General features: G+C 46.7%; 1 protein-coding gene across 6 annotated transcripts in view; it reads right to left on the reverse strand.

The window, feature by feature from the left end:
• kmt2d (lysine (K)-specific methyltransferase 2D) overlaps positions 1-15,446 on the reverse strand; it is a 230,807-nt gene that overhangs the window by 38,415 nt on the left and 176,946 nt on the right. For all 6 annotated transcript variants that reach the window (XM_080217863.1, XM_080217861.1, XM_080217862.1 and 3 more), the window contains 3 exons: positions 10,174-10,406; positions 3,004-9,003; positions 1,511-1,663 (listed from right to left, as the gene is read on the reverse strand). In XM_080217863.1, coding sequence (XP_080073989.1) covers positions 1,511-1,663; positions 3,004-9,003; positions 10,174-10,406 — 6,386 coding nt within the window. The remainder of the gene's footprint in view (positions 1-1,510; positions 1,664-3,003; positions 9,004-10,173; positions 10,407-15,446) is intronic.

A 15,446-nucleotide genomic window follows, 5' to 3' on the forward strand; every position in this document is an offset into this window, starting at 1 on the left:
TGGCCACTTAACAGAGAAATACACAGGTTTCTTTCCGGAATAAAGACCTTCTTCATTTGAGGACTAAGGAACATGATTTAAGCCCAAGTCACATAATAAGCATTTATATTGCCTTTAATGCGGTTAAAATGTCCCAGATATACATTTTAAGAGTGTTATCAAAGAAAATTTGTAGAATCATGGGATGAAAGTCTCCATTATCTCCCAGCTTTTATGACCCTACATAAAATGACTAAGGAGCGTCTCAACCCTGTTAATAACGGGCATGGGCGCAATGCAGCGGCCTTTAATCAGCACATACTATCATTCCCAATCAGCAGATCAGAAAGATCTGAGAATACACAACACTCCCTGACAAAAAGAAAATGTAATCTGAACTCAAACTTTAGTCATAGCATTTTATATCCAACTACCAGAAGGAATGTTAAGAGTGCAAGATCATAAGAAACAGGGGCGGGAGTAGGCCATTTGACTCATCGAGCCTGCTCTGCCATTCAATAAGATTATGGCCGTTCTGACCGTGGCCTTAATTCCACTTCATTGCTCACCCTCCACCCCCTAATCCTCAACTTCTTTTAGATCAGAAATCTGTCGAACACAGCTTTGAATGTATTGAATGACTCAGCCTCCACTCTCTGGGAAAGAACATTCCAAAAACTAACAACCCTCGGAGAAGAAACTCTATTTTTAAAATTTTATTTATAGAATGTTAGCGTCACTAGTTAGGCCAGCATATATTGCCCATACCCAAGTGTGCTCGAGAAGGCTGTGACGAGCTACCTTCTTGGACTGCTGCATTCCTTATGAAGTTGTTAGGGAGTTCCACAATTTTGACCCAGCAACAGCGATGTAATGGCGATATAGTTCCAGGATGGTGTGTGGCTTGGAGGGGAAATTGCAGGTGATAATGTTCCCAAGTATCTGCTGCCCTTTCCTTCTAAGTGGGTTGGAAATATGCTGTCAAAGGAGCCTTAGTGAGCTTCTGCAGTACATCTTGTAGATGGTCCACATTGCTGCATTGTGCATCAGTGGAGGGAGTGAATGTTTAAGGTGGTGGTGGATAATCAAGTAGGGCTTTGTCCTAGATGTGTTGGAGCTGCACTCATCCAGGCAAGTGGAGAGTATTCAACACTTCTAGTGCCTTGTAGATGGTGAACAGGCTTTGGAGAGTCAGGTGGTGAGTTAGTTGCTGCAGAATTTCCAGCCTCTGACACGGGCAGCTTCAGTATCTGAGGAGTCGCAAATGGTGCTGACCATTGTGCAATCAGCAGTAAGCATCTCATTTCAAACCTTAAATGGCAGATCCTTTATCTTTAATCTGTGCCCAGGAACCATCTTCTCAGAATCTATCCTGTTTTAAGTAAGGGAAGTGAGAGCTGCGGTTTTAAAAATGCATATAGAAATTCTTCATTCAAACATTAGAAGATTTCCAGAATACGATTCTACAGTGCAATCTCATTCCAGAGTTTCTAAATTATATCAAGGTTTATTTAAAATCGCACACTGGTACCTGTTGCAACTGCTTCATAAGAGCATCTGTACTTTTTATTCCTTCATCCTTTTTGCTTTTCTTTCGAGAGTTGCTGCCTCTGTCGTTTGCCTTTTGTGTCCTTTTCGTTTTCGGGCCCAAGTTTTTCTTGCTAATTTCCTGAAGTTCCTTTACCTTGTAAGCAAAAACCAAAGGATTTAATTTAAAAAAAAAGGCGATTTAAGTACATGGCCCTTGAATTTTCTTTGCATGTTGTACACATGCGCAACTCAACAGGGGCCGACTTTTGGGTTGCTGAGAAGCTTCGAAGGAACAGTGATTGGGATCACAAAAGGAGCTTCCATTATTCTTGGCGGATCACAAATTGCCAAAAAATTAGTCAGGAACATTCTACTGGGCCAATATTCTTTTGAAATCACAGGAACCCTGGGATAAGATACCAAATAAGAGTAAAAATGAAGGGAAGTTTGGGGATAAAATATCTTTTGCAAAACGTGGATGGGTCATTTAAAAATTACATCTAATTTACTGCTCGCTACACAGCCCCAGAGATTCCACTCCTTTCAGGCTAATGACAGTAAAGAAGCTACAACAAGGTAGGCATTTCTTTTAAAGCACACCTTCTCGCCTGGCTCCCCCTCATCCCAACCATCAAACTAGCAGGCCAAAAAAAGCCTTGTGATTACTTCAGACCCACTCTATTAACTGCTTGTATAGGTTTCCACAATTTTACCGAGAGTAAGATTGTTACCAGATTGGGCAGCAGAGTGGCACAATGGCACAATAGTTAGCATTGCTGCCTCACAGTGCCAGGGACTCAGGTTTGATTCCCGGCTTGGGTCACTGTCTGTGTGGAGTTTGCACGTTCTCCCCGTGTCTGCGTGGGTTTCCTCCGGGTGCTCCGGTTTACTCCCACATTCCAAAGATGTGCGGGTTAAGTTGATTGACCATGCTAAACTGCTCCTTAGTGTCCCAAGATATATAGGTTAGGGGGATTACAGGAGTATGAGTCAGTGCAGACTCAATGGACCAAATGGCCTCCTTCAGCACTGCAGAGATTCTATGAATCCTTCTATACAACACATGGACTTTGAATTTCTGGCTTAAAATGTTAAGCTGCCAATGTGACCCCAATGCTGACTATCCTGCTTTTTTGTTCTCACCATTTTCACATTTTACTTGCAGAAAAACCTTTCTACAAACACAAGATTTTGCAAACAACTACATGAATGAAAAGATCAAATTAATTTACAATAGACATCTTTTCTAGTGTCCTAATAGAATTGCTTTTAAAGTCAGCAACTCAGGATTCGAGGCTCGATTTAAATTAGAAGTGGAGAAACAGCATTGGAGTGGCATAACTCCATTAAGAGATTAAACTTGCTGTGAGTGGTTGCCTATGAACCTACTTACGTATTTCATGCAAAGTCTGATCTTCATGCGTGAAACATTGATATGGTAAGGGCACTATACAAAGATTGCGATCTCAACGTAAACTATGATTTTTAACTAACCTCTGAATTTCCAGTTGCACCTTGTAGTTTTCGATCTATCATCACAGCTTTGCTTTCAATGTGACCTTTTACAGTTAAATGCGTTCCATCTCCAGAGCGTTGTGCCACAAGCTGCAAGTTCTTAGTGCGTAAAAGTTTCTGGAGAAGCAGCTGTCCAGCCTCAGACCTTGGAGCAAGAAAAGAATGATCCCCTGCATTCAAGGCATTGACAGAGTCAGTATTTGACTCGTGCTTTACAGCTCCTTCTGGAAATCCACAGCGAATTACATCAATGCTTTCCTGTTTCACTAAGTGACCTATACCTGCTGTGTTGGTGTCTTTGGTAGCACTCTCCTGTAGTGTAGGACAGCTGCCCTGTCTTCCTATGACTTTCTGTGTACACTCCTCTTGTCCATTGGTCTGATTCAACAATGACGACTCTGATCTCAGCCCAGTGGATTCCTCCTTTGTTGCATGACTTGAGGGAGATATTGGGAAGTCAAACGTACAAGGTTTCTTCAAGTCACTTTGTTCATGGATCTCAACATTCATTCTGGCTTGAGACTCAGTTACTGAACCTGCTTTTCCAACAGTCTCATGTGGTTTTATTACCAATGTATCAGGCTTCGAATCAGGTATCTTTTGAGGTATAATTGCTAGCGTGTCTGTCATGCAAGCACTACTTTCTTTGGATTCATGGTCTTTAAACAATTCTGGTTGTGACTGCATTATTGTTTCCAAAGTTTCACCTTGTAGTGCCACATCTCCCAAGTTTGTTTTATTTAACTCTGGATGTGACATTTGTGAACGATTGCAATGAGCTTGGCCAGACACCAATTCACTTCCTGACCCCATGTTCTGCCTTGCTCGTTTGTTTTGAATTGGATGGGCCATCTCTTGTGGCTTTCCGCCATGTTCGGTTTTTACCTGCTGAACATATACCATTCCTGGACGAAAGTGGCCTAAGCCAAGCTGTTGGCCAGTTATATGAACTGAACGCAGCCCTGCCTGCTGTTGCTGAAACGACTGTGAATTCATGATGTTTTGTACTCCCGGTCTTGGATCTCCCGTAGTTCCATGCTGCTGAGATGTTGCTACTCGCACCACTCCTTGTAAACTGAGACCATTATTCTGTTGTAGACCTGTTACAGCTTGTTGCTGTACACGTCTCATTAACTGACCCTGCTGATTGATAAGTCGCTGCTGTCCTGCAATGCCTTGTTGCATTGGTTGTTGTATTGATGTCACTGCTCGTGTTTGTAAATTCTGATACATCATACCTTGAGGTTGTCCCAGTCCTGCTCCATTCTTAGACAGCTGCTGCTGTCTCATCATATTCTGAGTTAGAGGCTGGTTACGGTCTTGTCCCGATATGCACTGGGTAGGCAGCAGAGATTCTTGTTCCATTACAATTTGGCCTTGCTGCTGCTCCTGCCTCACTATGCCTGTAGGTGTTTGTTCCTGTTGCTGCTCCTGCTCCTTCTCATGTCCCACCATACCTGAAACCTGCAGGGGTTGCTGCCCACCAACTGTGCCCAAGTTCTGCATCTGCTGCCCATGGCCCACTGTACCTGGAGATTGCCTCTGCCCAGTTAGGTTCTGCAATTGTTGCTGTCCCTGACTTTGCCCCAACATGCCTTGTGGATGTGGCTGCTGCTGTCCCTGCTCTTGACCTATCAAGTTCTGTGCCAGCTGCCCCTGCCCCATCAGGCTTTGTGGTTGCCCCTGCCTAACTACACTCTGAGGCTGCAACTGCCACTGCCCCATCAGGCCCTGTAGCATTTGCTGCTGCCCTTGTCTCATCCCAACCAAACCTTGAGGCTGCTGCTGTTGCTTTACATGTCCCAATGGACCCTGAGGCTGGGGCTGTCCCACTCCTATCATGGCCCGAGGCTGTGGTTGCTGCCCCATCCCCACTGTGCCCTGAGGTTGGGGCTGCTGCTGTCCAACTCCGATAATGCCCTGAGCCTGGGGCTGCTGAATAATCCCCACTGTGCCCTGAGGCTGCTGCTGTCCAACTCCTACCATGCCTGGAGGCTGGGGTTGCTGTTGTACCATGCCTGGAGGCTGGGGTTGCTGTTGTCCCATCCCTATTGTACATTGGGGTGACTGCTGTTGCTGTCCCATTCCCACAGTGCTCTGCGGTGACTGCTGTTGCTGTCCCATTCCCACAGTGCCCTGCGGTGACTGCTGTTGCTGTCCCATTCCCACAGTGCTCTGCGGTGACTGCTGTTGCTGTCCCATTCCCACAGTGCTCTGCGGTGACTGCTGTTGCTGTCCCATTCCCACTGTACTCTGCGGTGACTGGGGTTGCTGCCCCACAGCCACTGCGCCCTGCTGCTGCCCCACAGCCACTGCGCCCTGCTGCTGCCCCACAGCCACTGCGCCCTGCTGCTGGGGTTGCTGCCCCACAGCCACTGCGCCCTGCTGCTGGGGTTGCTGCCCCACACCCACCGTGCCCTGCTGCTGCCCCACACCCACCGCGCCCTGCTGCTGGGGTTGCTGCCCCACACCCACCGTGTCCTGCTGCTGGGGTTGCTGACCCGCGCCCTGCTGCTGGGGTTGCTGCCCAACACCCACCGCGCCCTGCTGCTGGGGTTGCTGCCCCACACCCACCGCGCCCTGCTGCTGGGGTTGCTGCCCCACACCCACCGCGCCCTGCTGCTGGGGTTGCTGCCCCGCGCCCTGCTGCTGGGGTTGCTGCCCCGCGCCCTGCTGCTGGGGTTGCTGACCCACAGCCCCCGCGCCCTGCTGCTGGGGTTGCTGACCCACAGCCCCCGCGCCCTGCTGCTGGGGTTGCTGACCCACAGCCCCCGCGCCCTGCTGCTGGGGTTGCTGACCCACAGCCCCCGCGCCCTGCTGCTGGGGTTGCTGACCCACAGCCCCCGCGCCCTGCTGCTGGGGTTGCTGACCCACAGCCCCCGCGCCCTGCTGCTGGGGTTGCTGACCCACAGCCCCCGCGCCCTGCTGCTGGGGTTGCTGCACCGCGCCCTGCTGCTGGGGTTGCTGACCCGCAGCCCCCGCGCCCTGCTGCTGGGGCTGCTGACCCGCAGCCCCCGCGCCCTGCTGCTGGGGCTGCTGACCCGCAGCCCCCGCGCCCTGCTGCTGGGGCTGCTGACCCGCAGCCCCCGCGCCCTGCTGCTGGGGCTGCTGACCCGCAGCCCCCGCGCCCTGCTGCTGGGGCTGCTGACCCGCAGCCCCCGCGCCCTGCTGCTGGGGCTGCTGACCCGCAGCCACCGCGCCCTGCTGCTGGGGCTGCTGACCCACAGCCACCGCGCCCTGCTGCTGGGGTTGCTGACCCACAGCCACCGCGCCCTGCTGCTGGGGTTGCTGACCCACAGCCACCGCGCCCTGCTGCTGGGGTTGCTGACCCACAGCCACCGCGCCCTGCTGCTGGGGTTGCTGACCCACAGCCACCGCGCCCTGCTGCTGGGGTTGCTGCCCCGCGCCCACGGTGCCCTGTTGCTGGGATTGCTGTCCCATACCCACTGTGCCTTGAGATGACTGCTGTTGCAGTCCCATACCCACTGCACCTTGTTGCTGGGGTTGCTGTCCCATACCCACTGCACCTTGTTGCTGGGGTTGCTGTCCCATACCCACTGCGCCTTGAGATGACTGCTGTTGCAGTCCCATACCCACTGCGCCTTGTTGCTGGGGTTGCTGTCCCATACCCACTGCGCCTTGTTGCTGGGGTTGCTGTCCCATACCCACTGCACCTTGTTGCTGGGGTTGCTGTCCCATACCCACTGCACCTTGTTGCTGGGGTTGCTGTCCCATACCCACTGCACCTTGTTGCTGGGGTTGCTGTCCCATACCCACTGCACCTTGTTGCTGGGGTTGCTGTCCCATACCCACTGCACCTTGTTGCTGGGGTTGCTGTCCCATACCCACTGCACCTTGTTGCTGGGGTTGCTGTCCCATACCCACTGCACCTTGTTGCTGTCCCATACCCACTGCACCTTGTTGTTGGGGTTGCTGTCCCATACCCACTGCACCTTGTTGCTGTCCCATACCCACTGCACCTTGTTGCTGTCCCATACCCACTGCACCTTGAGATGACTGCTGCTGCTGCTGCCCCATACCCACTGCACCTTGTTGCTGGGGTTGCTGTCCCATACCCACTGCACCTTGTTGCTGGGGTTGCTGTCCCATACCCACTGCACCTTGTTGCTGTCCCATACCCACTGCACCTTGTTGCTGGGGTTGCTGTCCCATACTCACTGCGCCTTGAGATGACTGCTGCTGCTGTCCCATACCCAGTGCACCTTGTTGCTGTCCCATACCCACTGTGCCTTGAGATGACTGCTGCTGCTGTCCCATTCCCTGCCCCAATGGGAGCTGCTGTCCCATTGGGCCCTGGGTTATCTGCTGTCCAATTGCTTGCTCCACTGTGCTCTGGGGCTGGGATGGTGTTTGCTGTCCTACTGTACTCTGGGGAAGAGATGGTGGCTGTGACTGCTGTCCTATCATGCCTTGGGCTTGACGGAGTTGTTGCTGTGGCCCGACTCCCATCGTAGCATGGGGCTGATTTTCTTGTCCCTGTCCAATAGTGCTCTGGGGCTGATGTGGCTGTCCTTGATCCATTGCTCCCTGAGGCTGGGATTGCTGCCCTTGCTCCAGTGAGACTTGGGATGGATGCTGTTGCCTCATACCCTGCCCCATCATGCCCTGAGGCTGATGCTGCTGCTGTCCCTGTCCTATTATGCCTGGCAGTTGGTGCCTGATGACTTGCAGTGGAGCTGGCTGTCCCATTATGCTTTGTGTTGCTAGGTGTTGGCCCAAAACATCCTGAGATTGCTGCCTCATTATACCCTGCATTCTAGTTTGATGCCCTATTGTGCTTTGCTGCTGGCCTTGGAAGGGTGTGGAAAGTCTCAGAATACTGTTCTGTCTGATAACACTTTGAGAGTGGAGTTGTCCTGACACAGTTTGAAGGTGATGCTGTTGCAGTGGTGTCATTGTTCCCAACTGCTGACTCTGGGAAGCAACCCCTTGTTGATGCCCTATGAGTCCTTGCTGTTGCAAAGGAGCACTGGATGCCTGTTGTTGTAAAACCAGATTTTGCTGTTGCTGTTGAGAGGTGAGGATTTGCTGTTGAACTGTAAGACCTTGTTGATGGACCAACTGCTGCGCCATAAGACCTTGCTGGGGCCGCGGAGGTTTTGGATGACTTGTAAGACCCTGTTGGTGGGGTTGCTGATGCCCAAGGAGGCCTTGCTGTTGACTCATCAGCCTTAAATGTTGCTGCTGTGGTGCCAGACTCTGCTGGTGTTGTGTTGCTGGCTGTGCCTGACCCATGTTGCTGTGCTGTTGGGGTAGTTGCTGCCCTGCAAGAACTTGCTGCTGCTGAGCAGATTGGTGCTGTGACTGGACAACAATCCCTTGCTGTTGTCCAATGAAGCCTTGCTGCTGTTGACCCATGACACCCTGCGGTGTTGGTTTGTTACCCACAATATTTTGCTGAGTTGTTGGCTGAAGCTGTCCAATGATACCTTGTTGCTGCAGCTTGCCCATGATGCTTTGCTGCTGAGATGGCCCTACAAGTCCTTGCTGTTGAATAAGTTGCATTCTTTGCTGCAGTTGAAGCTGTCTCTCCTGCAAGAGTCTGCTTTCATTTGTAAGAGTTTGAGCAGCAGAATTTCCAGGAAAAAAACTGGCTGAGGGAGCAGAAGATACAGTTCCTGAGGCAGAGGGATATTCCTGCTGCTGAGACACAGCTGAGGCTAAGAATGTTGGTCCCTGTTGCAGCGGTACTGTAGCCCCGATTTGTGGCACTCTTATATTTCCTGCATGTCCTATTAGTGTATTTGGTTGCTGAGCTATTGCTTGAGATCCAAGGATTGCCCCTCCTTGCTGGGCTAATGCTGCTGATAACATAGGTGTTGAAAGTTTGGGCATTACTCTCGGATTCTGGGATGAAGTTGTCGCCATCATCCCCGAGGGGGATAAAGAACATTTCTGTTGCTGTTTATTCCGATATTCTGTCATAAGGTTTGTATGCTCTTTTTGCTGTTTACGGACCTAAAACATATGTATTAAAAAAAAACTTAGAGAACTGAAATATAGTGGAGATTAGACAAAAAGTCAGTACAATTTTATAATGAACCACCTAACTGGCACATACCAAATCAACACTAATTTCAGTGGGATTAGTTAAATACAGTTGATTTGTTTTGCAACCAATTTCACAATATTAACTGTACTGCCATACTATAAAAAAGATAGAGGCACGGGAGAGGATGCAGAAAAGATTTTCAAGGATGATACCAGAAATGTGTGAGTTTACACATTCAATCAGCAAAGGATTTGCAGGCTGGGTCTCTTTTCTCTTGAATAAAGGCTAAGGAGTGACCTTACAGAGGTGTTCAAAATTATGAAAGGTTTTGATAGGCATTTTTGATAGGCAGAGACAATGTTAAGAGTAGTGAAAATGTGGAACTCACTATCATGGGGAACAGCTGGAGTAAATAGTATAGAGGGGAGCTACACAAGGAAATGAAGGAGGTAATAGAGGGTTATGATGATAGATTGAGATGAGAAAAGATGGGAGGAGACTCGAGTGAAGCATACACACCAAGATGGACTGGTTGGTCCAAATGGTCTGTTTCTGTACTGTATTTTGAATGCAATCCTGTGTAAACTTATAGAACAGGTGAGGATAAATTCAAAAGTTTAATTTCATGGCTTATTCTACATAAGATTTGGTCAAAAGTTCTCATTAGGGAGGCAGTTTTAACAGGAAAACATTTTTCTTCGCTGAAGACAACAGCTGAAGCAGTTCGATGAGCTGAAAAATTACGTTTTTGATATACAAAAAATAAAAGCCCAGAGATTATGTAGAATTCACGAGGAAAGGAAAAACAATAAAAAGGAAACTCAAGTCAAAATTTCTTTCATAAATCACCGGTACTGAAGTTTGATCCATATATTGGAAAGAAAACTTCCAGAGGGGTTTTGAAAAGAAAAGACATGGCATCCAAACATGCACATATGTATGGAGCTGTCTTATCAGGAAGAATGGGATTAATTGGATGAGCAAGCTAGCTGGTCCATCAAGATCAATGGATGGTTTTCTCCCATGTGTAATAGATTACTATGGTAGCTGCACTACTACTTAAGGTAAAATAAAACTGAGGTACTGCAAGTAGTTTTATTAGACAACACCAAGGTTGGGTCCTGAGAGCATCCTACCTGATCAAGTTGTTTCTGGATTTTACTTTGTTGCTCTGTAACTCGCTTAAGTTTTTCTGCATCAGCCTCCGGAAACTCACGCCCCGCCTTCTTGGCTGTCCGCTGTTTGGCACATAATGCTTTTCTAGACTTCCTATGGACACCAATCTGATCTTCTAAAAATTTCAGCTGCATTTGAAGTAGCTGTTGTGTGTGGAGCAGCCATTCTTCATATTGACGGTGTTCTGCCTCATCTAGAGCACAAGAACCAAACAATACAACTGACATATCCAAAATATTAAAATCTTCGTGTGCAATTTTTGAACTAGAATCTCTACAGTGCTGGAGGCGGCTATTCGGTCCATCAAGTCTGCACCGACTTTCCCAAAAGAGCATCTTATTAGCCCAAAACACACACACACACACACCCCTCCACGCACTTGCCACGGCCAATTTACCGAATCAGCACATCTTTAGACTATAGGAGGAAACCCACATGGACACGGGAAGCATGTGCAAACTCCGGAGAATATGCAACCATCACTTGAAAACAGTTATACAAGTCTTAGGTTTAGTTCCTTTAAATTAACATGTAATAGCTAAAAGATTAAATATGGTTATACAATAATATTTTTCCTGTTTGTAAAATATAAACAACGAAAGGTCATTATTGAGGCAGAAACTCCCACATCAATGCAATCATCTCCAGAGCTGTCTCCATGAACTCAGTGCTGCTCTTTTAGGACTGATGCTGGAGAGATGTGAACTTTGCTAACTGCACCAATTTATCATTTTCCGTGCCAGTTTCCCTTGACTTGATTCAGCAGTACTTTAGTGCTGATTCTGAGTTGGGTTGAGTGTGTCCACATTGTATCTCCTATCTTCCACCTTTGAGACCATTGTTATCCCATCGCTGGGACTGGAGTGAACCCAAAAAGGGCACGGTGGTGTGAATCCACTGCCTCCTGGAATCCAGGAGACTGAAGCTTTATTAAACTTGACAACTGAAATATTTCTCCAGATAAAATGAACATATTTTAAGAGGAAATTTCCCAGCTATTTTCACTGGTTTAATTTCTGTAGTCTAAGCATTATTACTATAAAAGAAAACAGAGCCATATCGCTAAAACAACAGCCTAGCAAACTAAACTAATACGTTTGTTCCCAAACAGAATGATAACTATGGTGATAAGATGTAGTCAATTTTGGCAATCAGAAATTACAGGTTTGTCAGTAGATTTGTAGAACAAGTATACTGTAAATTCTAGTTCAAAGCTCTAAGCTAAAATAATTAGTGAGCTTTGGACAAGGATCAGAGAGAACCATAGCATGAAATCAACAGCAAACATTATTGCCCATCAGGTGGTGGTGAGATTGTTAGAAAAACCCATCTGGTTCACTAACGTCCTTTAGGGAAGGAAATCTGCCGTCCTTACCTGGTCTGGCTTACATGTCACTCCAGAGCCACAGCAATGTGGTTGACTCTTAGCTGCCCTCTGAAGTGGCCTAGCAAGCCACTCAGTTGCAACAACCGCTATAAAATATGGAGATGCAGCTGTACGGTGACCAGGGCTGCAAACTGAAAGTTAAAGGGCGTTTAGGAGAGATAGGCAAAAAGGTAAAGGAGGTGGTGTCATACTATTGGGATCAGTGCATTATTGAGACAGGATCTTAGACTGGAAGATGTAGAGTCAGTTTAGTGGAACAAAGAAAAAGCAAACTTAGTTGCTTATAGGGTGGTGGTAAAGTGGTACAATACAATATACTGTTAGCAATAGAGGGGACATCAGGGCTTCATGGAACAAAAGGTAATTAATGGATGGATGACTTCAATCCTCATAGACTGGATAAACCTAATTAACACTAATATGAAGGATGACAAATTACTGAAATGTATACACAATGGTTTTCTAGAACAGTATGTTGAGGTATCAACTAGAGAACAGGCTATTTTAGACCTAACACTGTGTAATGAGAAAAGACTAATTAATAATCTTGCTGTAAAGAAGCCTTTAGGGAATATGATTGAATTTTGCATGAAGTTTTCATCTAGGTTTGAGGTAGATTGGGGAACTACATTACTTGACAGTCGAAAGGCACTGGCTCACATTTAGTGAGTTAATATATGGTTTGCAACAAATTTATATTCCTCCAAGACACCAAAAAGCAGTAGGAAAACTAATCCAACTATGGCTAAGAGAAGTTAAGGATTCTACCAGATTGAAGGAAGAAGCATATAAAGTTGCTAAAAAGGTAGTAAGTCTGGGTGACCTAAAAATTCAGTAAAGGACAACCAAGAACTTGATAAAGAAAGAGAACCAGCAGACGTGGTGTATTTGAGTTTTCAGAAGGCTTCCAATAAAGTCCAACACACAGGAGGCCAGTAAGCAAAATCAGAGCTCATGGGATTGGTAATGTACTGGCACAGATTGAGGATTGGTTAACAGACAGAAAACAGTAGGGATAAACAGATCATTCTCAGGTTGCCAGGCTGTGACTAGTCAGATACCATTAGGTCACCGTTTGGGCTCCAGTTATTCACAATCAATTTCAATGATTTGGATGCAAGGACTAAATGTAATATTTCCAAGTTGGCTGTTGACACAAAACTTGGTGGGAATGGGAGTTGTGAGAAGGATGCAAAGAGACTCCAAGGAGATTTAGACACACAAAGTGAATGGGCAAGAACATGACAGATGGAATATAAAGTTTTTCCCTTTGGTAGGGAAAACAGAAATACAGAGTATTTCATAAATGTGGAGAGATTGGGAAGTGTTGCTATCCAAAGGGACATGGGTGTTCTTGTTCATGAGTCACTGAAAACTAACATACAAGTGCAACAGCAATTACGAACGGTATTGAAAGGGATCCGAGTACAGGGGAAGAATGTTTGGCTGTAGTTCTATGGAGCCTGGTGAGACCACACCTAGAGTGCAGTATTGCATGCAGTTTTGGTTTCCTTACCTTCCGGAAAGATATACTGGCCATTGAGCAAGTGCAACAAAGGTTCAACGGATTGACCCCTAGGATGGTGAAATTGTCGCGGAAAGTTTGAGGACCTGTATTCTCTAAAGAATGAGGTGACATGTGGAAAAATTTCAACAGGGCTCTAGGGTAGATGCAGGAAGGATGTTTCCTTGGTTGTGGTTGGGGCAAGTAGTGTCTAGAATAAGGGGACACAGTCTCAGAATAAGGGCCAAGATGCGGAGGAATTTCTTCAGGCAGAGGCTGGTGAATCTTTGGAATTTTCTACTCCGGAAGGCAATGGAGGCAAGTATTTTCAAAGCAAGAGATGAGCGAGATTTCTAGGTACCAATGGCATAAACAGATACAGGGATGGTGCAGGAAGGTGGCATTGAGGTAGATGATCAGCCATGATTTAGTTAAACGGCAGAGCAGGCTTGAGGAGATGAACGACCATGCTCCTATATTCTTTAGGTTAAAAAAAATTCTGGAAGGAAACCCGTGGCAACAAAAAAGATTTCTTTTGTCTAGTTGACTTGGTGACTGTTCCATTAAATTCAGTCAACAGCAGTTAAAATCTTCATCTCTAAGCTGAACTAACATCAGGAAGAGCAAAACAAATACAAGTGATTTGTCCAACTACATTTAATGCAACTGTTAGTTTTGAATCAGTTGAAATCTGCAACCATTGGGAAAATGTATTTCTGCTTGAACTGTCTTGGGTAAAATCAAATTGACATGGAAACATTTAGAATCCTAAAGAATTAAATTGGGTTGGTTCAGCTTCTACAATTCTAGCAATTACAAGAATCACTGTATAGGTGAATGGGTGGCTTAAGAGTCGGTGCAGGAGGGAGGGTTTTAGATTCCTGGATCACTGGGACCATTTCTGGGGAAGGTGGGACCTGTACAAACGGGACTGTCTACATCTGGACAGGACGTTTTGCGACTGCTGTTGGGAGGAGTTTAAACTAATTTAGCAGGAGGAGGGGACACAGGCTGTTAGCAGAATAAGGGCACAGAATCATAGAGCAAAGCAAGTCAGAGGGAGTGCAGCTATATTAAGTTTCAAGGAAGTCAGCTAGGCTGGATGGGCTATACTTTAACTCCAGGAGTATTGCGGGTAAAATGGATGAGTTGAGGGCAATGATTGACACGTGGAAGTGTGATATAGCAGCCATCACATAGACATGGTTGAATGAAGGACACGATTGGCAGCTCAACATTCCGGGATACAGAATCTTCAGGCCAGACAGGGAAGGTGGTAAAAGAGGAGGAGGCATTGCATTATTAGTTAAGGAGTCAGTTACTGCAGTAAGGAGAGATGGTATCTTGGAGGGGGCATCAAATGAAGCTTTGTGGGTAGAGCTTAGGAATTAAAAAAAAGGGCAGCCATATTGTTAGGTATTTATGATAGAGCCCAGATATTCAGAGGGATATTGAGGAACAAATACATGCTCAATTTGTGGAGATGTGTAAAAACAATATATTAGGTGATTTCAACTTTCCCAACATTAATTGGGATATACATACTGTTAAGGCCTTGGATGGAGTAGATTTCTTGAAATATGTACAGAAGAACTTTTTAGATCAATATGTCGAGGGTCCAACAAGGGAAGGAGCTGTGCTGGATCTAATTCTCAGGAATGAAGCCAGGCAGATGGATGAGGTGGTGGCGGGGAACATATCAGCTATAGCAATCACAACATGGTAGAATTTAGGCTTGCTGTGGACAAGGAAATAAGATGAGCTGCAAAAAATAATTTTGGATTGGGGGAAAGAGTAGATTTTAGTAAACTAAGATCAGATAGACTGGGAACAGCTACTAATGAGGAAATTTACAGAAGAGTGGGGGGGGGGGGGGGGTGGGAGGGGGCGGGGGTGGTGGTGGGGCATTCAAAAAGGAAATGGGGAGGGTGTAAGCCCAGCATATTCCTTCTAGGGTGATAGGAAAGATTAACAAGCCCAGAGAACCATGGATGACCAGAGATATTCAGGAAACAATGAGAAGGAAAAGAAAGGCTTTTAAAAAGTACAAGAGGAGCAAATCACTGGAGGCATTAGTGAGGTACATAAAGTGAGGGATGGAGCTTAAGAAAGCAATTAGGAAAGCAAAAAAGGGAATATGAGAAAGCTCTGGCTGGTAAAAGTAGGGAAAATCCCAAGATATTCTATAAGTATATTAATGGGAAGAGGATAACCAGGGAAAGAGAAGGACCCATTGGGGACCAAAGGGGCAATCTGTGGGTCAGGTCAGAGGACATTCAGTAGAATGCTGAACAGATACTTCACATCTGTCTTCACCCAACAAAATGAGGACGATGGTATAG

The sequence above is a fragment of the Carcharhinus amblyrhynchos genome, chromosome X (genome assembly GCF_965287045.1).
Source record: "Carcharhinus amblyrhynchos chromosome X, sCarAmb.v2.hapA, whole genome shotgun sequence".
NCBI lineage: Eukaryota > Metazoa > Chordata > Chondrichthyes > Carcharhiniformes > Carcharhinidae > Carcharhinus > Carcharhinus amblyrhynchos.